General features: G+C 36.8%; 1 protein-coding gene and 1 long non-coding RNA gene across 6 annotated transcripts in view; one reads left to right on the top strand and one right to left on the bottom strand.

Annotated features, from left to right (window-relative positions):
• KPNA1 (karyopherin subunit alpha 1) overlaps positions 1–26,089 on the top strand; it is a 70,415-nt gene that overhangs the window by 39,800 nt on the left and 4,526 nt on the right. For 3 of the 4 annotated variants that reach the window (XM_029939420.1, XM_029939418.1, XM_029939421.1), the window contains exons 4-13: positions 2,125–2,224; positions 4,914–5,008; positions 9,682–9,726; positions 11,843–11,974; positions 13,052–13,140; positions 13,474–13,573; positions 14,115–14,278; positions 15,696–15,774; positions 20,241–20,366; positions 21,974–22,101. In XM_029939420.1, the coding sequence (XP_029795280.1) occupies positions 2,125–2,224; positions 4,914–5,008; positions 9,682–9,726; positions 11,843–11,974; positions 13,052–13,140; positions 13,474–13,573; positions 14,115–14,278; positions 15,696–15,774; positions 20,241–20,366; positions 21,974–22,101 (1,058 nt within the window). The remainder of the gene's footprint in view (positions 1–2,124; positions 2,225–4,913; positions 5,009–9,681; positions 9,727–11,842; positions 11,975–13,051; positions 13,141–13,473; positions 13,574–14,114; positions 14,279–15,695; positions 15,775–20,240; positions 20,367–21,973; positions 22,102–26,089) is intronic. The other variant, XM_029939419.1, reaches the window with a different exon arrangement.
• The window catches only part of LOC115291802, a 25,855-nt gene continuing 11,577 nt past the window's right edge, over positions 11,812–26,089 (bottom strand). Inside the window, exons 1-3 of one of the 2 annotated variants that reach the window (XR_003908679.1) lie at positions 15,923–16,090; positions 12,746–12,836; positions 11,812–12,101 (exon numbers count right to left, since the gene is read on the bottom strand). This is a non-coding gene — a long non-coding RNA (uncharacterized LOC115291802). Of the gene's footprint in view, positions 12,102–12,745; positions 12,837–15,922; positions 16,091–26,089 lie in introns of those variants that run through there. The other variant, XR_003908678.1, reaches the window with a different exon arrangement.

Here is a 26,089-nt window from a genome sequence, read left to right as displayed (position 1 = left end):
ACTGTGACTGGATTCTTATTCTTCTTGAGAAGATAAGTTCTTCCTCCTCCCCTTTTAAGCAAGTTGTGGCATATTATGCACAGTATCCTATATATACATATATATTTTTTCTTTTTTACTTCATAGATCTCTAGTTTTTTATGGACTAATTTTCTTTTGGAATTAGGAGAGCAGTTTAAATCATTTTGGAATCCATATAGACATTTAGCCAACACTATCATTTTGTGGTGAATTCTTGGCCCTTCAGAAAGTCAAGCTGTCCATTTTTTTAAGTGAATGTTAAAATGAATGTGAAATATTTTGTGGACTATAATATTAAGAGGCTATAGAGGAAACAACCTATAGGAGATTGATTGGTTGATTTTAAGGAATTGGCTCATGTACTTGTTGGAGCTAGGAAGTCCAAAATCTGTAGGGCACGTCAGTAGGCTGGAAATTCACGTAAGGGTTGATGTAGTTTTGAGGGTGAAGTTTTTTCAGAAAACCTGTCATTGCTCTGAAGACCTTTAACTGATTGATTGAGGCCAACTCACATTTTGGAGAGTAATGTGCTTTACTTGATTATACTGGTTTAAATGTTAATCACATTTAAAAATTACTTTTACAGCAAAATCTAGATTAGTGTGTGTTCAGACAGCTGGCTACCATAACCTAACCAAATTGACACACAAAATTAACTATCCTAGTATATTCCTTGGCAACTTGGCATGCATACACAACTCTTTAAACCATACTGAGTCTCAGATAAAGAAATACCAGTTATACCTCCATGTGACATGATAGTTATCCTTTGTGCAACTAAAAATGTACTAATCTTTTTCCCAGAAGAAGATGCAAAGTCCTTGAGCGATGTTCACTCCTCTCTTTGATATACTGTTACTTAAATGCTGGTATATAAAACTAACAGTACTCAAATACCATGACTGTACAGTCAACACATCTCATATTAGGGGATAAGAGAAGGAAGAAAACGTGCATGCGTGTATGAATGTGTGTATCCAGCTGTATCCAAACGTGCATAACAGAATTGTATAGGTACCTTTGTTTATTTAGGAATCAGTTTTGTAGGTTTCAGAGTAGTTACTTTTCTGACTTTCAAGAGCAGAATGCTTCTGCCAATTGGAATTCTTAAGTGTTTAGTAGGTATTGCTTACCAGCCAGCTAGTATTTACGGTTCAGTGCAGCTTTCTTCACAGTTCGTCTTGTTGCCTCTAATCCTTCATGAAATGATAGGAATTTTATTTCATTCTGACAAGTGACCCTGAGAAGAAGGTTAACTGCTCATACTGGGGATGGGTTGTAGTAGAAAATGGAAAAGTTCTAAGAAAGCAAGAAAATAGTGGAAAACTAAAAAGTTTTAATGAAGAAAACAGAAATTTTAAATAAACTTGAGTCAGCTGTTGATTTGGTAGCAGCTAGAATCAGTGAGTTCCATAGGATTATTCTATACTCATTCGATAAATATTTGTGAGCATATTAAGCAGCCTTTAGTTAGATGGGCAAGGTAGGATGGAAAAGTTCTTTGGTTTTCACAAATCTTCTGCTATACTGGAGGAATTTGAGCAGTAAACACGTAACTGAGAAAAATATCTGATGGTGAGAAGCGAAGCATTCGTATAAGATTAAAATAGGGTGATGGAGATGGAGTGGCTGCTTTAGATCTGGAGACCATGAAAAGCCTTCTTTTGGAATTTAACATTTAGTCTGAATGACAAGGAGCAACCAACCATATGATGACCAAGGAGAGGAAGAATAATAAACACCTTGTCTTAGTGTTTACTAGTATGATTACTTTCTTATTGTCATTAGTTTCTTTTTTAATATTTTATTTATATTGAGGTGGGGGGAGGGGCAGAGAGTGGGAGAGAGAATCTCTAGCAGGCTCGCGCTGAGTGTGGAACCCATGTGGGGCTTGATTCCGCAACGGGGAGATCACAACTTGAGCCACCCAGGTACCCCCGTGAGCTTCTTAGTGATAGACAAAGTATTGGATTGTTATCACATTGTTGATCGTCTCAGACATTTTTACATGTAAAGTTTATCCTACCTTTGTGTAGGATACTATGTTTTCCTTTGAATTAGAGTTAAAATTTTATCATATTGGCTTTTTGTTTATGCTTCCAGGGTGGTGTTATTACTTCTGACATGATTGAAATGATATTTTCCAATAGCCCAGAGCAACAGCTTTCAGCAACACAGAAATTCAGAAAATTGCTTTCAAAAGGTGAGTTCTGAATATGTTAACAGTTGACCCTTGAATAACAGGGCTTAAACTGTGCAGGTCCACTTGTAATGTGGATCATTTTTGATAAGTTGAGTACAGTCTTATAAATGTATTTTCTCTTCCTTATAATTTTCTTAATATCATTTTCCTTTCTCTAGCTTTATTGTAAGAATACAGTATGTAATACATATACAAAATAAGTGATAATCGACTATGTTATAGGTGAGGTTTCTTGTCAACAGTAGGCTATTAGTTCGGTTTTGCAGGGGTCAAAAGTTGTGAAAGGATTTTTGACTGTGTGAGGATTGGTACACAGACAGCACCAAGTTTTGTATTGTTCAAGGGTCGACTGTATCTTTTTTAATTTAGATAAAAAATACTACTTTACCATGTTCCATTTTTCATATCACAGGCAGATTGCTTTGGAGTGAGTCTATGAACAGAATAAAAGGACACTTAACAGACATATGTATAATTATGAGCCATGGCTAACTTTTGAGTTTATTTATTTGTGCAGTCTTACCAGGACCAGATAGCAGCATTATTTTAATTTCTGAGCTATCTTATAAAAGACCTTAAAGTGAGAAGAACAGTAGTCAGTATTTCATGTTAATTCAAATGACAAATTGCATTCTTTTTTAAGAAAAATGTTTTTTGGTTTTTTTTAAAGATTTAATTATTTTTACATAATCTATATGTGGGGATGGAACTCACAACCCTGAGATCAAGGGTTGCATGCCCTACTGACTGAGCCAGTCTGGCATTCCAAGAAAAACTTTCAAAATATCACTTGAAAGATCAGTGATTGTTGATTTTAATGCTAGTATTTTATCACTGAAATTTAAGTATAGATTTATTACTGGGCAGGGCAATTATTTATTTAATTAGGGTAGGCTAAAATATGATACTTTTGCCATTCTGGGCAAATAAAAAGAACTGTGCAGCTCTGAACCACATTAAAATGTTGATAGTCAATATTGACATTAAATAAATAGCTGCCACCCCTTGCCCAGTAGTAAGGTATAGTTGTTTGGAGTCATTAGTGATAAATTAATATATTCCTTGAGGGACTGGAATAAAAACCTATAACATATAATGTACATTTTTGTGTGATATAACAAAAATTATATTTTTTGTGTGACAACTTACTAATATTTGAAGGCCATTATTATGTATATTTTCCCCACTCTTCTTGTCTCTCTTCAGTGTGCTAAGCCTAATGGCTTTCCCATACCATGTGGCCTTTTATGGTCTTTTCACTGCTTTCTACTACTTTACTGCCTAGATTCTAGTTTGCAGCCATCCCTCTTAAAACTGTGATAACTAGGGGCACCTGGGTGGCTCAGTTAAGCTCCGACTCTTGATTTCAGCTCAGTTCATGATCTCAGGGTCATGAGATCAAGCCCCACATGGGGCTACATGCTATGCTGAGTGTGGAACCTGCTTGACATTCTCTCCCGTCTGTCTGTCGCTGCCCTGCACACGTGTGTACACACCGTCTCTGAAGTAAACATTAAAAAAAATGGGATAACTAGAATACAGTACTTCAGATGTGTTCTCATTACCCTAAGGTGTGGGGAGAGATTGCCTTTCTTGTCCTAAGACTGTACGTTCCAGTAATGTGCTCTAAGATGGCATCAGGTACTTTGGCCCAGTAATGGGTCACTGTATTTGCAGCCATCTAAACTCCCGTAGAACTTCTCTTTATGCACTGTTTTTAGGTTTCATCTGTGAAGTCCTGTAGATTTTTTTAATTGCTTTTTAAATATTATTTTATTGACAACTTCAGTTTATTATTGTTTTTCCTGTTATTTCTGTAATCTAGCATTTTAAGTACTTCATCATTATAATCAATTCTATTTGATGTATTACCTGAATAGTTGATAAAAATGTGGAACCAGGCAAAGAACATGTCATCAGTGCTCTCTCCAAATTAACATTGAACCATTATCATCTTTGTTTTATTAAAGCCATGGACTTGGCTAAGAATCCCTAGTAGTACTGTAATCCAACCGTCATTTTTCTCACATCACTACATGAATGTCATTAAGAACTTTATCAAAGCTCTTGCTGAAATTACCATGCTGATTGTTTAGGGCATTTTCTATTTACCCAACAGGTTTCTACCGAATGATTTCATTTATAAAATACTCTTGTCATAAATGAAAAGTGAGATTAATTTGGCAAGTCATCCTTAATGAATTCTTTCTGGTTACTACTTAACACCAGAGCTTAAAATTAAACCCTACAAGCACATGCAGAGTCACCTAATCCAGTTTATTAAAACAACTTATTGTTAGACTAAAATCCCATCTACAGAGAAGGGGCTAGAAGGAACAATACAGTAACAGCAGCAGTGGTTGTCTTTGGATGTTTTTCCCCCTATTTTCTAAGTTTTCTAAAATTGTAGAAGCAATAACTTTAATTTTTGACAATTCTGCCCATCATTCCCATGTTAATGCGTACCTTATTGTGAAACCTTTTGAGCTGCCCTAGTCTCAAAGTGACTGAACTCAATGTTACATTTAGAATTTTCCATTTTGTTTTCTTCTTTAGGTTTCCAACATGAAAGAGAAGCTAAAATATAGGGAGGGATATTATGAAGTAAATTTGAGCTCATAAAGTCCTTGCATTGAAATGAAAGGATTATTCTTCTTCTTTCCTTTTTTTTGTTTTTATGGGGAGACAGAACCTAATCCTCCTATTGATGAAGTCATCAGCACACCGGGAGTAGTGGCCAGGTTTGTGGAGTTCCTCAAACGAAAAGAGAATTGTACGCTGCAGGTGCGAACCATTTTCATTTCTTGTCTATATTTTAATTCCCTTTGCAAACTTATATTTTATATACAGATTTGTTCCTTATACACGGGTTTGTTTTTGATATGATGTTCCTGACAATCACACTGCAGGCTGCTTTTGATACCTTTGTTAACATCGAGGCCCTTGGTTTTCCTCTTTAGAATTTGTGTCATTTTTGTCATGAAAAAGATTATTTTATGATGATTGTGGATAATATTTAGTAGGAAATCGTTTGCTGTTAAGGAGTCACTATAAGAATCTAAGTGTGGGCTACATAAAATCTGATTTTGGAGGATTGTTAGATTACATTTGTTGGCTTTGTCAGGGCTGTGTAACATAGACTAGGTTAGAGACTCAACTAATCCCCAATCCTGGTCCTAATTAATCCCTTCCATTCCTCTAAAGAGTTTACAGGGAGATAGCCTTGTCATGAATCTCTATGCTTTCTGCTCTGTTAATTTAGTCTCTCAAGTACTGTATTATACAGAGGAAATTCTGCAACGTCTGGATTGGATAGTTTTTACTATCAACTGACAGTTGCCAACTGTCAACTGACTCGTCCTGGGAGTTATCTAGACATTTTAAAATATTGTGTGTTTTTTTTTTCCTTGAATGAAGTTTGAGTTTTAGTAAACTGGTATTTTTTCAGTAGCTGCACTTCCTTGGAGTAACCAACTGAATCAGTTTAAGTAACACCTGTGATATCTAAATGCTCACTTGTGGGATCTAATCTGAAGGGCTCAGCCCTTTAGAAAGACTCTGCAACTATAAAATTGGTTAGGTGCAAAGTAGATCACAAAATGAGGTTAGTTTTCTAAGTATGTCTGCCAGTAACAAGTTAATCATAAAGGTAACTTTCACCCTCTTGTTTGTTTTGCCTTATTCTCTGAGGCTGTAGGGAGGGAGACATTTTTATAAATGATAATAACCCTTGGCCCCCAGGTTCCTTACTGTCCAGAGGATTGTAGGTAATTCATAAAACTTGATGCTTTGTCTTGATATTTTCTCTCCTTTCCTCCCACCCCATCTTTCTCCTTTTACTCTCTTTGTTGCGGTGATGAGTTATTTCCAGAAGACAAACAAGAAATCCAGAAAAGGTAGAGTACTTCCATGTCCCATCAGTTTTTCTTCTCCAGTTTGACACTGACTAATCCCCAAATTCATTTGATTTAAGATTCTGTTTTGCTGGCTACCTCTTGGATTGTAATTCTGGTCCCCTTCTAAGGCCAGGATCATCGGACACCTGAAAAATAATCAGGTTCACCTAGAGAGCAAGGAAAGAGACGTTTATCAGAAAAAAAAAAAAAAAAAGGAAATCCAGACAACCAACACTGCAGATTACCAAGCCTGAGCCCTAAGCAACCTGCCAAGAGAACCAGAGGGACCCAATGAAGAGCCTTACTGCAGTTTATCATTTGAAAAGCTTTGTAGGAAGAGGGAGGTAGGGAAAGTTTTCATTTTGTTCATGTCTGTATCCTATCTCTGAAGTGAGAGTAGTTCAGAGATAATGAATTTACTCCTGGATTTAGCAGTTTTTAATAGGTGGTCACAGCGGTCTAGTTTCTTACTGTGTTGAAGAAAGATGGTATAAATGAAGGCCTAAAATGAAAAAAGAGAAATATATTCCAGTACTTCCTAAAGAGTGCAGTATGTTCTCTCAGTGCCCTCTCCTGGCTAAAATATGTAAATTCTGCATCATTTGTGATTCTGTAATCCTAAAGCTTGGATCTTCTAAGATGAAAGCCTTTGGAAATCTCTAATTTGTGTCTGTCTAAATTCTCAGATTCCACCCTTGTGCAAACTAATAATTAGGCTGAAAGATTGAGAAATGATTCCTCTGGAAGTGACCACCTCATGATTTTCAACTTAACTGTCCAAAGACTCTGAGAAATAACCAACCTGTTTATTATCTAAAGGTCATCATCTCCAGCTTTTCTTCTGTGTACATTTTAGGTACAACATGGTGTTCTCTCTCCATTGTGAGTAGTGGGTAATGTCAGCCACTCCAGAAGCAGGAGGAGTGAGTATATTGAGAGAGACCATAGAGCCGGGAGGCTTCGTGCTCACATAAGTAGACGTGCTCTGGGAAGCTCGGAGGGTGCTCTTCCCTTTATCGTCTTAGAGAGCACTAGGATGGAAGTTGTCCCTGGTACTCCTGCCTGCTTCTTAGAAATTTAATAGTGTGTTTTTGGAATGTGGCTTCTGCCATTTCTCTACCAGAAAGAGAGTAGTAATATATGGTCGTAATAATAGCTAAACTCACTGATAAATCAAGTGGACAAATTTAATCCCTTCATTCCATAGATAAAGAACTGTGAATCCTAGTGAAGGCTCTTTTCACTTGCATTCCGGCTCTCATTATGCCCAGATTGGTGAGGCACCTCACACCAGGGTGATTAAAATGCCTGCTTTGGACAGTGCCACCCAGATACTCATTTGCCTTCAAACAGATGAACATGGGTGGAATCTAGGATTTTGGAAACAAACAGTATCATCTCTTTAAGAGCATTCTCAAGCCTGGTGACATGTAAGCCTCAGACATACTTGGACCTTTGCTATGAGATTGGTCTGCCTTACAGTATTTTCCCTGGGCCCACTTTCTTGGTTTTTTGAGTCTAGGCCCAGCATGTTTGTACTGTCCTTTGCAGTGCTGAGATGTTGCATTCTTAAACCTTCTTACAGAAGCTTATTATGAAAACAGCTAGAAGTAAGGAAATTGCATCCTAGTTCCATTCAATAGGTCCTCCTCTTAAAGTTCTAAATTGAAATGAAATTGGTTTAGTTTCCCCATTTTTGCTTTCCTTGTCCCATGTAATGACAAACTGCAGTAAGCCTTCATCCTCCTGTGTCTTTTCCCTCATTGATCCCTCTACCTTTCTTTAAAAGGTTGCTCAGATGACTCAGGCACTGTTCTCTGCAGAGTTTGATATCTGGGTTTATTTTTCTGATGTGAGCCTCTCTTTTCACTTGCTCTCCAGGTGAGCCTGGCATTTGCTAGGAACCAGAGTGGACCCGGCAAAGTGGCCAGCAACAGAGTCCTGATCCAAATGGAGAAAGGGAACCAGGCGTACCTCAACCTGGAGTGGGAAACTTGATAGGAGGTCAGAAGTACTTCAGCTTTGGATTCTCATTTTTCCTTATTTAAGGAACTGAGCACCAGAAGGTAGAGACTGAGAAAGGGAAGAGAGAAAGTATCAAATCTTTAGTGTGTCCTTCAGATTTCAACTGTAGCCTTATTTAGCAAGTCTGGACAGTGAAAAGTAATAGTGGAATTACAGTGTATAAGCAATCACAGCATGACAGGTAGTTTTCCTTGCATGGTACCATTCTTGGAACACTAAGAATATAGTAGTTTAAAACAAAAAGGAAGAGTTATAGGTACTTTTGCTACTGCTTATTACTTCGAGTGATGTCATTTATTAGATTGTATTCATCATGTTACTGATTTTTTTGAATCTCACGGTTACCTAAATTACTTTTGCTGGCCATTTCTATCATAACTTTATGCAGTCATTTTTGCAACAGGACTTCCACATTTCACAGCTCTCTTTCATGTCAGATTCTAATATGGGACCCAAGGCCGAAACATTAACAACAAAATGACGGCAGTACTTAAAGAGATGTTACATAGTTTGAAATACAACCGGTTTTTTATAAACATACATATTAAACACATTTGAAAGTTGTTTCTTCCAGCACTTTAACTGGGCCTGTACGATGGGGGAAATTTTCTCCCTCCCTCTTCTTTCTCATTCCTACATATGTACATATCACACAGATACACAGACAGGCATACAAAGTTGTGTAAATATAGGTTGATGAATTCTTACAAGGTAAACGTCAAAGTAATCACTGTGTGTGCATAAGAGAGAGAGAGGGAATGCATTATTTTCATGCACAACACGATTTCCAGTTGCCCTTCATCTCACCCTCCCTGTCCCTGGTACTTTCTGATTTCTCTTCTTACCAATGGAGGCTTTGAATCTTGCTTTCAGAGGTTATCATCACTGTGTACCTCTTGGGAATAAATGTAATTCTGGTACGTTCTTCTTTTGCTGAGATACCCCAGTTGCCAATTTTCTCCTTTCTATAGCCTGTTTTTCACTTATTCTCCATTTTCTACTCATTTTGACTCTATTTTGTCTTGCCTCTCTATTTCATTCTTTTCCGTAGCATCTGAGATTCCCTCTCATTTCCCGTGAGACTTTCGATACTAAACATCAGGCAAATAGCAGTTTGAAGTGTTGCAGCAATTAGTATTCTAATTTTTTCTCATTGATAATTCTTTAATAATCCTTTACTCAGGTTGCTGTTACTTCATTTGCATCAAAATCTCACGAAAGTCTGTTTTCTCTTTAATATAGATTGGTATGTATGCTGATCTTACTCTTTACACACTGCTTTTTCTTCAGTTTTCATTACTTTGACTTGGTCTTTGCGGTATCTGACATCTCTTTATTAAACTTGGAGCCTGCTATCTGGTGGGAAGCCTTGCTTTTGGCTTATGTATTCACATCATCTGTCTCGTTGAATCAGTTTTAACTCTGGTAGTTCCTTTTCCTAGCAGAAGAAACTAGGTGAACTGTTCTCTTTTGTAGCATCCCCTAAATAATCTGGCATATCTCTGGCATACCGTTATTTGAAATTTCTTGCCCTAGATACCAAAACTCCAAGCAATTGAAAGACTGTTGTCAATGTTACAGGTATGTGTCCGAAAGAAGGGAGTGGCTGGGCTTCATAAGCATACTTGAAGACATTAAAAAAAATACTTAATATAACACTCTCTGTCTCAAAATAAAATAAAGACATAAAAAAATACATAAGCATACTTGATTAGGAGACTGTAATTTAGTCCTCTTTGAATGGCTGTGTAACATTACTCAAATCATTAGATTGTTGGATCGTTTCCTGACGATTTCCTCATTCATAAACTACAAAAGCCAGAATTCTCTGGGATGTTGTGAGGAACACATGAGTATGTGAGTAATGCTTTCATAATATAAAACACACAACAAATGCAAAGTTTCAACTCAGACAGATTGAAAAGGGTTTGAGCACTGGTTTCAATAGTGATTTAATTATGGAGGTGACAGGTGATGGGATTTTTATTTTGTGATATTCAAATGCTTAGAAGTCTCTTGAACTTCTCTTACAACAAAGTTACCAAAAAGAAAATATTTTCCCTTTAACTGTGTGACGCTCCTAGTGTGGGTCTCCTGCTTACTATAATATCATTGTCCAGTTAGGCTACCAAACTATACTGTGTCTCACTTGCATATGTGATATTTATAGGTTTCTTGTAATGTCTCCTTTAAGCGTGTTCTGCTGTGAATTTGCTATCATTCACATGGCTTTGAACTATGCCGATCAGATCATTTTCCCTTGTCTTCTGCCTTCCTTCCTCCACCATATGATTTAGTTTTTCATATGACAGCTGCCTTTCAGTTGACCCAAAAGCTTTAGAAGAGTCACAGCTCCATCTTTCAATGACTTCTATTGCAAGGGACTTACCACTGAATTTTTTTTTTTTTTTTTTGCATATGTGCTTCATTTAAGGATAAATAGAAGACAGAACAGGAGAAGGAAACAAAGTTTTAATAACTTTCAAAGCAAATTTTAAGAGTTCATTCTTGGATTTCTCCATATTAGGCCAGATAGTCAAATTACTAAAGAGATGGGTAGATTAGTAAAATGCTACACTTTTGGTTGGCCATAATTTCCTTCATACCTTCTGTTTACCAGTTTACCTAACTTTAAGAATGCTCTTTAAGGGGCGCCTGGGTGGCTCAGTCAGCTAAGCGTCGACTTCGGCTCAGGTCATGTTCTCATGGTTCATGGGTTTGAGCCCCATGTCGGGCTGTGTGCTGACAGTCGGTTAAGCGTCTGACTTTGGCTCAGGTCATGATCTCATGGTTCATGGGTTTGAGCCCTGCATCGGGCTCTGTGCTGACAGCTAGCTCAGAGCCTGGAGCCTGTCTTCGGATTCTGTGTCTCCCTCTCTCTCTGACCCTCCTCTGCTCACACTGTCTCTGTCTCTCTCAAAAATAGATAAAATATAATAGAATACTCTTTTTTGAAAAAGTCCTAACCTCCGTGCCTTGGTTTGGAGCCTTCTCATTTGTCAGACGCTCTTATGCTCTGAAGTTGCCATTTCTATTGTACACCAGTTAACTACTTTTGGCCTATTTATTATTTAAAATATCTTTTGCCTTTTTCACTGTGCCGATATCTTACACATTTTACATTAACATCCTCTCCCCTTTTCACCTTGCTCATCTAATCAAAATTATTTACTTTTATTTCTTATTAGATAATATACATGGTTTAATCTAAAAGGTACATAAGGTTTTACAAGGAGAGATTTCCCTTTCACCCCTGCCTTTCCATGTAGGTAACAAATATTTACAGTTTCTTACAATTTCTTACCGTATCCTTCAAGAGATATTTTGTGTAATAACTAATTCTAACCCTTTTAGAAAATAGAGTATGATACTGTCTTAATGTACACTGTTGTACTTTTTTTTTCTTTTCATTCGTATCTTGGGAGATCATTCATGTCAGCATATGAAGCAGTCCCTCATTCCAGTCATAGTCTTATGTCAGTTCTACTTTGATCTGAAATTTTAGCATCCTGAATATTCTTCTAGACTGAAGTATTTCTACTGGAATTCTCCATTTAAAATTGATACAGAAGCCAACTGATTATGTGCAAATAATGATTTCAGATTCTTTTCTTCATGTACAGAAAACCTTATTGTTATAACTAAAAACAAGCTATTAAATGCTAATAAGATAATAAAATTATTTTTATCTTTATAGTTTGAATCAGCTTGGGTACTGACAAATATTGCTTCAGGAAATTCTCTTCAGACCCGGATTGTGATTCAGGCAGGAGCTGTGCCCATCTTCATAGAGTTGCTCAGTTCAGAGTTTGAAGATGTCCAGGAGCAGGTAAAAAACCGAAGCAAAGAGAAGCAGGTCAAAGAGTATCATTTTTCTTTGGTCTTACATTTAGGGCCTCAGTTTTACCAGTTGGCCATGACAAGCCATGGTTCATCACAGGGGGTGTTCTAGAAATCTAAACCAAAATAGAAAATATCATAGTGAATGTAGGCAGAATTTCTTCTGTGAACAAAACCATTTTCCTTCCCCTTCCAACCCTGAAATTTTCAAAGTCCTATATACTTTTTTATATGATTATTATTATTTTTTAAGATTTTATCTTTAGGTAACCTCTATACCCTTTGGGGAGTTTAACTCACAACCCCATCCAAGATTAAGACTTACATGCCAGTGACTGAGCCAGCCAGGCACCCCAAGCCCTGTATACTTTTCAGACCACTGTAAGCAGTTACTGAGCTTTTACTTGTTAGGGATCGCTAGTAAGTAGTAGGTCTTTGCCACTTTTATGTAGAAAAAGACCTAGAAAACATGAATTTTTATTACTGCAAACTATCAAATTCATAAATATAAATCACTGCTAAATGAGTATGATTTTCTTCTCTAGCTTAATTGAGGTATGATTTACATATGAAAAACAGCATATATTTAAAATATGACTATTGATAAGTTTTGACACATACATACACCTGTGAAACCATCATCACAGTCAAGATAATATATTCGTCAGCCACAAAAGCTTAATAGCTTTCTACAGTTTGATGCTCTTAAATTCTTTGATTCTTTGTTCATTGTTTTCTTTTGTAAGTAAGCTTAGAATACCTTTTTATTCCACTGAATAAGCCATTTGAAAATCCGCTCTGTACCAAGGGCTGTATGAAATGTTACTTCCTCAATGGGGGCTGGGGGTTCCCTGAGGTAAAAAAAAAAAAAATATGTATAAGAACTGGTTGTTTCCTCTCTTTATAAGCTTATACCGAGTGGATTCCCCGATAATGGAGTTAGAAATGTTAATAGTGTCTATGTGCATGTTGATTAGCTACTATATAATTTTTTAAAGAGTTATTGTGGTATTTTGGCTTCTGAGAGAATTGTGTAAACCTGTATTAATGAGCAATTCTTCCACAGGCAGTCTGGGCTCTTGGCAACATTGCTGGAGATAGTACCATGTGCAGGGACTATGTCTTAGACTGCAATATTCTTCCCCCTCTTTTGCAGTAAGTTTCTATTATTACTGTTTTTTGAGTAATACAAATATGGAAACTTCTTCAGGAAGCATTACATTTTTGGAAATCATTTTGGATTTTCCATTGTTCTCTTTCATTACAGATATTGTCTTACTAACTTGTTCAGATCATTTCTTCAGGCATTCTAGCTGACTCCAGTGCCAGTATTCTGAATTAGTGCTGTTAGAATTAATTCAACTTTATTGTCTGGAGAAAAGCTATTTAAAGATGTGTTTATTCGTACCATTAACTGATTTGGTATTTATCTTCTGTTATCAGATAATGTCCACTATGTAGTTTACCATTGTCTCATCATGCTTATAGGTTATTTTCAAAGCAAAACCGCCTGACCATGACGCGGAATGCAGTATGGGCCTTGTCTAATCTTTGTAGAGGGAAAAGTCCACCTCCAGAATTTGCAAAGGTAAGGATTAGGCTTATAGGCAGAAAAAGTACAATTGAAAGAGGGTAGCAATGGATATTAATGTGACTAGAAAGAGATGGTAATTTTTCATAAAATTTCAAATGTTAGAATTTTATCTGTTTCTAGAGAAAAAGGGCTTTTTGTTTCTGTGTTAATTTGGGATAAATTTTCATTGACTGTAAGAAGCTCTAAATTAATCTTAAAACCTAGCATTTTTTGCTTATAGCAAAGTATCTAAAATTCGTAATTTCTTAGCTTTAGCTCTTATGAAAGTGTCTTTACTTCTTTGGTCCACAAAGAGTTTTTGAACAAGGAATCTCATTCTGAGAATTGGTATGTACTTCAGTCTCTGCAATTATTTTCCTTAGTCTCAGCATTCCCAAAGATGGAAATGCCACGTGGCCTCTTGCTATCCATTTCTAGAAGTATTAATCACCCCAGAAGTTACCAAGTGTGTGCCTGGTTGCCTTTTTGAATTTATCACCTCAGTTCTGGCTTTTATTCCATTGAATTTCATCATCATATCATCTTCCCTTTACAGGTTTCCCCCTGTCTGAATGTGCTTTCCTGGCTACTGTTTGTCAGTGACACTGATGTACTGGCTGATGCCTGCTGGGCCCTCTCTTATCTATCCGATGGACCCAATGATAAAATTCAAGCTGTCATTGATGCAGGAGTATGTAGGAGACTTGTGGAGTTGTTGATGTAAGATACCTTAAAGTGTGTCTGTTCTTTTGTCCCTATCCTATGTTAGTTTATTAGTTTCTAGATGCTGATAAATACTAATTAATAACACTATGCTGATTTATTGTGCTTTGGACTGCTCTTTTTTGTTACTTACTTATATTGATGTCAAATCTGTTTGTTTTGAGGCTAATGTAAAGAACTGCTCACCCTTTTGCTGTGAGCAGTCCTTCAGTGTGAACATTTGGAAAACTTTGTGTAATTTCATTTAGTGATAAATGACCTGAGACCAACTCTTGGATAGGTAGCAAAAGGCACATTGCCACTAAAAGGCATTCCTTATTTTTCTGTCTCATTTGGAGCTTAATCTTGAGTGGGGCTAGACTCTGAATTTTATTTTGCTATATCTCTTTGTGATGCCTTTGCATAATTAATTTACAGCTGTATTAATCAAATTTTTAGAAAATTCTACAGAAGAAAAAATTAGACTGATAACAAAACGGGGAAATGGCACATTTATTAGCTGCATGAAATGTAATTAAAATAAGTACAAAGTAGATGGAAGGAAGACATTACCGCAAATGTGATATGTGGAATGGATGAGTTTAATGTACAGAATACAAAACTCTGGGAGTATAGCTGATCACAAACTGTTAGGAATTAAAGGCAGACGAAGCTGCAGGAGGCAGAAGTGTAGCGCTCAAAACCAGGGAAGTAATCTTTTATATTCTTTAGTCACTAGATTATGGTATATTTTAACCATTTCTCTTTAATCATCAGATCCTAAAATAAATGTGAAGGAACTGGCACAGTTTTGAGAAAAGTGATTAGTCTCATTAAAGGGGGGGGGGGAGAATTTTTAAGGGAAGTTTAAGGATATTAGCCTGAAGTTAAGACTTTCAGTCAGCTGTTTTCGTATATGTAAAGGGTTTCATGGAGAGTGTATTTTTGACTGGTAGGTAAGTTGGCTGAGATTTAGTAGAGAGTTCACACTTTGAAGTGTGAAGCCTGGCTCTCATTTTCAAGTTAGTTCAACTGTTGGCACATTTTCAACTCTGAAAATTATAATTTACAAAATGTAAAGGTGCTCTGTCAATGTTAACTACTGCTGTCCATTATCTCAGCAACCATAAACACTAAGTAAAGAGGAGGTGAAAACTTTATTAAAGAATAAAAGGGAAATCCTGGAATCCAGGTGATGGAATGCCTACAGAAGATTATTAAGAGAGATTTGTAGTTTTTATCCAAAAGTGCTAAATAAAGGGAAAGATAGCTCCTTTAGGGGATACCAAACCCTCTTCCTAGGATTCCTTTACCAACTACTGGAGGTACCTTTGTGCTCTAACATCAGGTCACATTATTTGGTTTGGATTTCAGCCCTAAGGAAAAGAGATTAAGGATCGTACTGTTGGATTAATGTTTCTTTTTATGGTTGTAGGCATAATGATTATAAAGTGGTGTCTCCTGCTTTGCGGGCTGTGGGAAACATTGTCACAGGCGATGATATTCAGACACAGGTATGAATAAGTGGTGACTACTTTTTTCCCTTCAGAAACAGTACATGGAACTCCATGATTATGTTTCTATGATGGTATTCAACTCCATGTTTTGCTTGTTTCATTAATGTTTCTCAAAAAATGTTGCTTCAGGCAGCGACTTTAATACCTTTACTGTCTCCATCTTGATCTGTTGCTTGTAGCAATTTCGGGTTCCCTTTGGTTAGTAGGTTTATTTCTCACTACTGCTACTTGAAGTGGTTCTTCGGAGCATCAGAAGCCTCCACTAGTATCCTTCTTCTGTCATCTTCATCTCATCTCTGATAGCTTCCTTCTTTTTCCTTCTTTTTGTACATGTGAGGACAATTTTTTCTTCCTTGTTCTTTTTTTTTTCTTTTTTGAGAAAGAGAAAACAAGCAGGGGAGGGGCAGAGGGAGAGAGAGAATCTCAAGCAGACCCTGAGATCATGACCTGAGCCAAAACTAAGAGTAGGACGCTCAGCTGACTGTGCCACCCAGGCACCCCTTCCTACCTTGTTCTTAATGTCACCTCCACTCCATTCAACTTCTGTATCAAGACATATTATTCACAAGCCACTGTGAATGATATATCTTGATATATCTCTTGATCTCTCTGATGCATTGGCATTGTCTTTAAAATTCTTTTCCTAAGCTGTGGTGGTCAGTAGCAGTATTTTGGGTCTCCTGCCTCATGGACCACTTCTTAGCAAGCTCCTTTTCCTGTTCTTTCTTGTTTGTCAGATTATCTCCTGGAGGGGATAATTACTCATTGATTTTATTGATAACGTCAACTATCACCCTAGTGCACCTTGATTGAGAATTGAGAATTAGATTTTAGCCATAACTCTTTCTTAACCAGCTCTGACTTAGAGAAGACATTTAATGCCTTCACTGTTCTAATCTCTAAAATTTGGATTTGTACTCAGAGGTGTCTTCCAAATCTAGTATTTACTTTAAATTTATGCTGTCAGAAGGGAACTCATTATTTTCCCTGGTCTATCTGGACCTCTGCTTATTTGTTATTTACCTCAGTGAATGGCACTAACACTTGACCAAGCTAAAAACCTGGACATTAGCTGGATTATTTCCCTGTTTTCCACCTCTTTCATCAGTCACTAGCTGCTGTCTCTACTCATCCCTTGCATTTCTTGCTCCATTCCTGTATCACCAGAAGGGTGCTTATGAATTGCAAGTTTGATCATGTCATTCTCTTACCTAAAATCTTTTTAAGGCCCTCTGTTGTCCTTTGAGGGTGTTAAGATCCTTTAAAATCTTATACCAGTTTTAATGGAATGCTGTGCAACAGAATGAGGAAGGCGTTAAGCACTGATACAGAACTATCTCCAGGTTGGGGCACCTGGGTGGCTCAGTCGGTTGAGCGTTTGACTTTAGATTAGGTCATGGGGCGCCTGGGTGGCTCAGTCGGTTAAGCCTCCGACTTTGGCTCAGGGCAGATCTCACGTTCGTGGGTTCGAGCCCCGTGTCAAGCTCTGTGCTGACAGCTAGCTCAGAGCCTGGAGCCTGCTTCTGGTTCTGTGTCTCCTTCTCTCTCTGCCCCTCCCCCTCTCATGCTCTGTCTCTCTCTGTATCAAAAATAAATAAAACATTAAAAAAATAGATTAGGTCATGATCTCACAGTTTGTGGGTTCAGGCTCCTTGTCAGGCTCTGTGCTTATAGCTCAGAGCCTGGATGGAGCCTGTTTCAGCTTCTCTCTCTCTGCCCCTCTCCTATTTGTGCTCTCTCTCAAAAATAAATAAACATAAAAAAAAAAGAAAGAAAGACCTCCAGGTTATATCATTTAAAAATAAAATCAAGGGGCAGAATATATTACTATTTATATAAAAGGAGGCAGAGGGAAGAAAATAATTTATATATTTGATTATATTTGCATAAAAATTCTCTAGAAGAATACATAGGAAACTAGTAATATTGGTTGTCTCTTTGGAGTACGGGTCGCTGACAGGAATGGAAGGAGGCTTTTAACTATATAATCCTTTATACTTTCTGAATTTTTAAACCATTTCAGTACATTTGCTCTTCAAAAAAAATTCTTTTCCTCCCAATACCATGCTCTGTGCTTTTGCCATGTTTATTCCTTAAATTAGCTATGACCACATTCAGCCCTGAGATTTAACACAAGCTTGCTTCCCTCTGCTCAGAACATATGCTTGCATCCCCATCCCTGCTTTTAACCACTACCTCACCCTAATGCACACTCTGCCCCTCCTTCTTTAGGTCTTCCTGTTACTGTTTGCTACCAGACTGTTAAGTTCGGTGTGCCTTCTTGTTTCATCCACCAAAGCACTTCTCACACTGTATTGTAACTGACTTACTAGATTGTAAGCTTCAATGGTGTTGATCTTGTTAATTTTTATGCCTCTCTGTAGTCTCAATAGTTCCTGGCACAGTGTATAATAATGAATGAAGTCCTATATCTATACATCTAGTTCTGATGTCCCTCAGGTTCTACTCCTGGGTCTCCAGTAGCCTGTTAAGTATTTCTGCTGGCATGTCTCACATTTGTCTCTCTGTTTATCTTCTATCCAGAGTCAGTTCCAAGTCTTGATTTTTTTTTTCTTTCCCCCATTTCAGTTAATGAGGTAGCTATTCATTCCCACATGAAACTTTGCAGTCATATTTGGTGTCTCACATCTTGTATAGCAAGTCACCAGCTCTTGTTGATACTTTGTGTTTCAGTATCCACATTTAATTACTTAGAACCTTGAAAGAATGTGTACTTTAAGATTTTAGTCTCATTCTTCCTTGTAGCCTGCTGTTAATTTTGGGGATACCGAACTCTTAATGGCCTCACTGCTCTATTTTTTCATTATTTTGGTACTTTGTTGTAGCTTGTCTCAGCATTTTTTTTTTTGTTTCCAGCCTTTCTTATATGCTGTGTCCTCCCTTTTCTTTGCTTATGAAATCCTATCCATGTTTCAAGGCAGTTCCCCTCCCACCCCCATGGAGTCTTTTTTCCGACTACTCCATAAGTATTTTCTTTAACTTGTGACAGGTTTATTTTTTTTATTATTTTTGACATGTTTATTTTTAGACTGCATATTTGGCATTTAAAAAATTGCTTTGTAATATAAGCATTTAAAAAATTGCCTTGTAATATCTTTTATATTATTAAGGTTATGCCTCTTTAAACACAAATTTTAGTATTTTTTGAGTTGTATTAATAGGCAACAAATGACTTCATTTTAATTTGCATTTTTTCATTATATTAACAGCAGCCATCTTGCAAATTTTTTTTTTGCATTACATAATGTGCATTTTAAATTTTGTATTTTTTTTGACATGCAGATATTTCTGTTTGCTGAAATTTAAATTTTCCCCCTGTAATTTCTTCCATTGATTTTATTCTTTGAAAGTCCTTCACTGGGGCACCTGGGTGGCTCAGTCGGTGAAGCGTCCGGCTTCAGCTCAGGTCATGATCTCACAGTTTGTGGGTTCGAGCCCCGTGTTGGGCTCTGTGCTGACAGTTCAGAGCCTGGAGCCTGTCTTTTGATCCTGTGTTTCCCCTCTCTCTCTGACCCTCCCCTGCTCATGCTGTCTCTGTCTCTCTCTCTCTGTCTGTCTCTCTCTCTCTCTCAAAAAAAATAAGTAAAAACATTAAAAAAAATTTATAAATAAAAAAAAAAAGAAAGTCCTTCACTATCCCTAAACCAGCTATTTACTGATAGTTCTGTTCTATGGTGTCTTTTTTTATGTTTACTCTTTAAGTTGGTTGTGGGTTTATTTGGTAATGGGTTAAGAATTGACTTTTAAAAAAATTCTTCTCACAAAAATGTTTTTCAATAAGTTACCTAACCTCAGGAACAACTTTATTATATATTTAATTCCTTATAAACACCTGCATTTGTTTCTGGACTAGATACCTGTTCCATTATTCAGTGATTGATTCATGAGCCCACTACATATTATTTCAATCATTATAACTTCATAATTTTAGTTTTGGTGGGGCAGATCTCCTTCATGTGTGTTTGTCTTTCTCTCACCTTTGTAAGCTGCATGATAGCTGGGGACCTATCCTTTTTTTTTATCTTTGTGTCCTCTAAAGTACCTGGTGTACTCGATTAAGTATGCATTTGTTCATTGACAACCAGGTAGATGTAATCAGAAGACTTAAAACTCTGAGGCCACTTCTGAATTTCTGGCCACTTCATATATTTACCTATCCAAAAGACTTTTAATATGCTGTAGGGATGGGAAGGTGAAGGACTACTACATTATTGTACCTTATGAAATAGTAGTTGTTCGGTTGTAATGTATATAGCAGAACTGCTTTGGTAATCTTAAAAATGAATTCTTATTGACAATGAATACTTTTTTACATATAAAGTTATTTTTAAAATTCAAGGGGAGACATTATTTCTTTGCCTATATTGTTCCTAAAATAAATGAGTTAAATATTTACTTCTCTTTGGATCAATACAGAATCAGTTTCAAACTTTTCCTTTTAGGTAATTTTGAATTGCTCAGCTCTGCAGAGTTTATTGCATTTGCTGAGTAGCCCAAAGGAATCTATCAAAAAGGAAGCATGTTGGACAATATCTAATATCACAGCTGGGAATAGAGCACAGATCCAGGTAATCCCTTAGCATCTGTCTTTTTTCTTCTATTTTTATTGAGAAGATTTAGGTTGTTTTCGGTCGGTTTTACATTTTTTTTCCCATTATTGCCTTGCAGACCATTAATTTCCAACATTTCTGTTTTGTTTACTTATTTTTTTATCCTACCTTACAGAGGTTTTATCCTACCTTACAGACTTTTGACACTTACACTTTGGCCTTAGTTTTTCCCTATGCCTTTAGTATTTGATGTTGTGCCAAGACCTGAGAGAGTGTCTTATATTTTTTAAATGTTTTGATGGTCTTTATACTAAATAGATTGGTTTTACTCTTGCCAAGTAAAATATTTTTTTCTAGTGGACCTCATCTATTGGATAACTTCAGTTTTTCATGAAACCTTTGGGGACCCATTTTTCTCTTAAAGGTTACCTGCCCTTTAATCTTGTTCTTCTGTTCGGTGGGAGAGTAGCCCACATGGAAGATAAGCAGTGGGCCCAGGGGTTCAGCATGGCTCATGAGAAAGGCTGAGCAACTGGTTGTAAAAGATAAAACACAGATTTAGGGGACTTTGAGCTGAGGGGAATCATAGAGGTTATCGTATCCAATCCGTTTATTTAAGGATAAAACTGAAAAATTATTCATTCAAGGGAACCTCTAGTTAATGACAGATGGAGATGAAGTGTCTTTTCACTAAACTTTGCCGACTTTCTTCACTAGTATAATAGTGTTCTTGATCAGGGAAGTGTGGTTAGTCATGCTGCCAGGGACTGAGACTGAGAGCTGTAGCAGTTCATACCATAGCATGCATACTAGGGGATTTCAGTGACAGTTGATTACCTCCTACTGTGTTAGGCTCTTATGTAGAATTCCTCAGTTTCTTGATGTAGGAAATCATATGAACCCATTTTAGGTTCTTGAGCTATGGAGAAACATAAAGAAAGTAACTTGAAGCAGACTATGTTAGTGTTTGTATATAAGAGGGGGTGTGTAAAAGTACTCTGCCTAACTATAGGCTGTGCTGGTAATCTGGGTGGGCGTCGGTAGGTTGGAATAGGATTGTGGCAGTGGTAAAAGGGAAGGAAGAGGGTGGCTCAGGATATTTTAAATTGAGAATGTAGAGGAGACTTAGTGACTGATGAAATTTAGAATAAATAAATAAATACAAAAAAGAGCCTTTGTAAGTACAAAAAGAGAGGTTTGAGAGGAGACCTGATATGGAGGGTGGATGATATGTTTGAAGTGATTAGTAGATCTAAAGCAAGCCATTGCCTGTCTTGGGCTGGGGTGCCCAAAAGTGAGGACTGTCAAGTGTCAGAGTTGGATGCTGTGAACAAAATGAGACTAGCAGAGGAACATAAAATTGAACTTCTATAAGTTATTATTGTGGGTGGAATGAGAGAGGACAATCAAAGAGAAAAGAATTCAGGCGGAAAACTAGGAGATTATAAGAACACAGACTCTACCAAGTACAGTTGAAAGGTCTCAGGGGTAAGAGGACTTCTTCCAGTTAATTTTTAAAAGGGAGAGAGGTGTCCTTAGTGAAGCCAGCTAAAAAGTTATAATTAGTATCGTGAACATTTTGCAAATTTTGTAATTTCCCGTTTCATTTAATTTGTAAATTTCAGACTGTGATAGATGCCAACATTTTCCCAGCCCTCATTAGTATATTACAAACTGCTGAGTTTCGGACACGGAAAGAAGCAGCTTGGGCCATCACAAATGCAACTTCTGGAGGATCAGCTGAACAGATCAAGTAAGTATGAGCCAGGTAGCATCTTATAAATTAAAGGAAAAATTTATATCTATTAGTGATGAATGCTCAATTCTAATCTCTTGGAATACTGTTCTAAGTTTCATAACTAGACTCACATGTGTATTTAATTCTTCTCCCACCCCCTCCTGCTGAAATATTCTAGGATAAGAGAAGTAACGCATAGTTGGGGTTTGAGACAATGGAAGTTTTTATAGGGTAGCTTTAGCCTACTCTGGAGCATTTTGGTCAGAAACAGGTAATCTAGAAGGCTACTTGTAGAAGCCTTAAGAGTCCAATGTTGGTACCTAATTCTTGCTGGTTTTTTTTAAAATATTTTTTTTAATTTATTTTTGAGAGAGAGAGCACAGAGTGTGAGCCTGGGAGGGGCAGAGAGAGAGGGAGACACAGAATTGGAAGCAGGCTCCAGGCTCCAAGCTGTCAGCACAGAGCCCATCTTGGGGCTCGAACTCATGAACTGCGAGATCATGACCTGAGCCAAAGTCAGACACTTAACCAACTGAGACAGCCAGGTGCCCCTAATTCTTGACATTTTTAGTTCAGATGTCTTAATAGAACTGGATCAGACTTGAAAGAGAAATCTATCTTAGAATGAAGTGCCAAATTCAGTAGAGGCAGTGGGGTGCCCGGGTGGCGCCGTCGGTTAAGCACCCGACTTTGGCTCAGGTCATGATCTTGTGGTTTGTGGGTTCGAGCCCTGTGTTGGGCTCTGTGCTGACAGCTAGCTCAGAGCCTGGAGCCCGCTTCGGATTCTGTGTTTCCTTCTCTTTCTGACGCTCCCGTTTGAGCTGTCTCTGTCTCTCAAAAATAAATTAAAAAAAAATTCAAATTCAGTAGAGGCAAGTGTCTCCTGAAGTCCTGTAGTATTCAATAAAGAAATATCTGTATTAGCTTGAGACTTAAATGCTCCTTGGGTGGCTTATAATCTTAATGGTTAGAGAAAGCATAAATATGGACAGGAATCAGTTCCTCAGAGGAACATCATATAATTAAATTCTAACTTAGGACTTTTAGTATTTCAGATAGATCAAAAAAGATAAATGAAAGGAAAGATGGAACCTAGACTCTTCTTAGTTTGCCTCACCTTTCTTTATGGGGAATTCAAATGAGGGGAAGATGATTTCAAATGAGTGTTGAAGTACTAATCCCTTTCTCATATAGAGTATCAGGAAAATAAAACTACTTCTCATATTGTTGCTTTGAGGGTTAAATGTTGGCACTTAACTATAATTTTTAGCGCTTTGTTAGTAATTTTAAAATGTAAAAGGTAAAATAGTCCTAACATTTCAGTAATTGATTAGATACAGAAGATAACTCTGTACCTGAAATAATATTTAAATAGATTAACACATTTAGTCTTAAATCTATTAATAGCTATTTGCAAATAGCGATTTTGGTAAAGTTCATCACGGACAGGTTTTCAGAACATTTCAAGTGGTCTTCAGAAGCATTTTGTATGAGATTAGGTCTTTTTCCACCTCCTAAGTTTCTGTTTTGGGGTACTAGGATTATAAATATGCTACCACAAGTAATGGCATTTATCCCAGTAATAAGTAATGTAGAAGATAGATGTTTTCTTAATTGAAGGTTAAACTGTACACGTATTTTTAAAACATTTCTTGGGGTACCTGGGTGGCTCAGTAGGGTAAGCATCTGACTCTGGCTCAGGTCATGATCTCACAGTTCATGGGTTTGAGCTTCACATCTGGCTCTGTGCTGACAGCTCAGAGCCTGGAGCCTGCTTCAGATTCTGTGTCTCCCTCTCTTTCTACCACTCCCCTGCTCTCTCTTTGTCTCTCAAAAATAAATATAAAATAAAAATAAAAATAAAAAATTTCTAAAATACCCTGAATAGTTTCATCAGAAACTATTATTATTTTGCTCTTTTCGAAAAGAATAGAAAGGCTATTATTCCTTTTTAAAATTCAGCTTAGGTATTTAATATTAATGAAGTTTATTATCAATCTCCTAGCAGTTTCTTCTTACCTAGATGAAGAATTATCTTGAAAAATTATTACAAAAATATTATAGTCCACATTGCAGAAAATAAACTAATAAAAGACATCTGGGTGGTTTTTGCTTATTCTTGTTGAGTAAACAGGATGTAGATGCAAGAACCAATTAGAGTAATTTGGAAATACCCACAATTTTAGGTTAAATAAAATGAAATGCTAAACATTCCTTGGTTCTTGAGAATGAGGAATAAATATGGCTTTGACTTCAAGTTTCATGTAAGAGAAGTGGAGATTTGGTTATTTTGGAGGAGAGAGGATAGCAGGTGAGATGTGAGGGAATGTGTACAGATAATGTTCTTGGAAGAGGCAAATCAATACAGCTATAGGTTATTCTTTTGCAAGATGAAGAATTGATGGGCTTTGGAAACTGGGATTAGGGTTTAGTGTCATCTGAGTCTCTTTAGTCTTAAGAGTAATATGAAGAACATAGCATTTTGAGCGAAGGAAAGAACAATTAAGATGCTCTTAACATCTTAATTAACATAGCGTACAGTGATGGCCAGGATTAAGATAATACAACAGCAGGAATTATGGATTTTGATACCGGAAAGAAGGATCTGTAAGATTTGTTGGCAAGTTGTAAGTACCAAGGAAAGGGAAGAGTCAAAGATAACTAGAAAATAGTAGGTGGGTGCCCCTTCATAAAAATTAGGACACAGCAGAAGCAGTAGTGGCATGTAATAGTGGTGATTAATCTCTTTGTACTCTTTCTTTATGCTTTTGTATGTTTCCCACAAAAGAAGCTTGGTTTTTGTTTTTTAAGAGAAACTGAGAATGATACAGATATGTTCAGGGAATGGTTGATAGGTTTTGGTGACTCAAAACTATGGTGTAAAGGAAGGAGAAATGGTCAGAAATGGCTTTAAGCTTGACTTCTGTTAATAAGATATATAGCCTTTAATTGTCAGTGAACATTTAACTAGAGCTAGACATAATACTTTTAAATTCATTCTTGAGTAAATAATAAAGCTAAATATGATATGAACCTACTTAAAAAAGTAAAGAACATTTTTAGTTTTATAGGAAAATTAAGATGATAGTACATGCATAGTTCCTCTGTACTTCCCTCCCCTGTAGTGTCTTCTATTAATCTCTCGTATTTAGTAGGGCTACATTGATTAATGAGCCAATACTGATACATTATTAACTAAAGTTCATAGTTGATATTAAGAATCACTTTTTGTCTTGTACAGTTATATAGGTTTTGGTGAATTCATGTCCTGTTTCCTACCACTGTGGTGTCATACAGTGTCACGCTGCCCTAAAAATCCCCTCTGCTTCACCTATTCATCACTGCTCCTTTACCCCACCCCTCAAATCTCTGGCAACCGCTATACTTTGTCTTGGCAAAGTTTGTCTTTTCCAGAACGTCATGTTTTGAATCATATAGTGTGGAGTCTTTTCATGGCTTGATACTTTCTTTTTATGACTGAATAATACTCCATCTCTGGATATACTACAGTTTATCCAGTTGCCTATTAAGGGATATCTTGGTTGCTTTTAGGTTTTGGCGGTTGGAAATAAAACTGGTGTAAACATTTGTTTAAAGGTTTTTGTGTGGACCTGTTTTCATCTCAATTGGGTGAATGTCCAGTGTATGATTACTGGATGGGAAGCTTTGTACAAAACCACCAAGCTGTCGTCCAAAGTGTCGTCCTATGTTGCATTTCCACCAAAAAAAAAAAAAAGAAAGAAAAAAAAAAAGAAAAGGGTTCCTGTTGCTCCATATTTTTGTTAGCATCTGGTACTGTCAAGTATTTTGGATTTGAGCCATTTTAATAGGTGTGGCATCACTGTTTTAATGTGTAGTCCTCTAATGACATAATAATATTGAGCATCTTTTCATATCTTACTTGCCATCAGAATATCTTTGGTGAGATGTCTGTTCAGGTCTTTTGCTGATTTTTAAATTGAATTATTAATTTTCTTGGAGTTTCAGGAGTTCTTTGTACAAA

Source organism: Suricata suricatta, chromosome 5 (assembly GCF_006229205.1).
Source record: "Suricata suricatta isolate VVHF042 chromosome 5, meerkat_22Aug2017_6uvM2_HiC, whole genome shotgun sequence".
NCBI classification, from domain to species: Eukaryota; Metazoa; Chordata; class Mammalia; order Carnivora; family Herpestidae; genus Suricata; species Suricata suricatta.
This window is presented reverse-complemented; position numbering and strand designations above follow the sequence as displayed.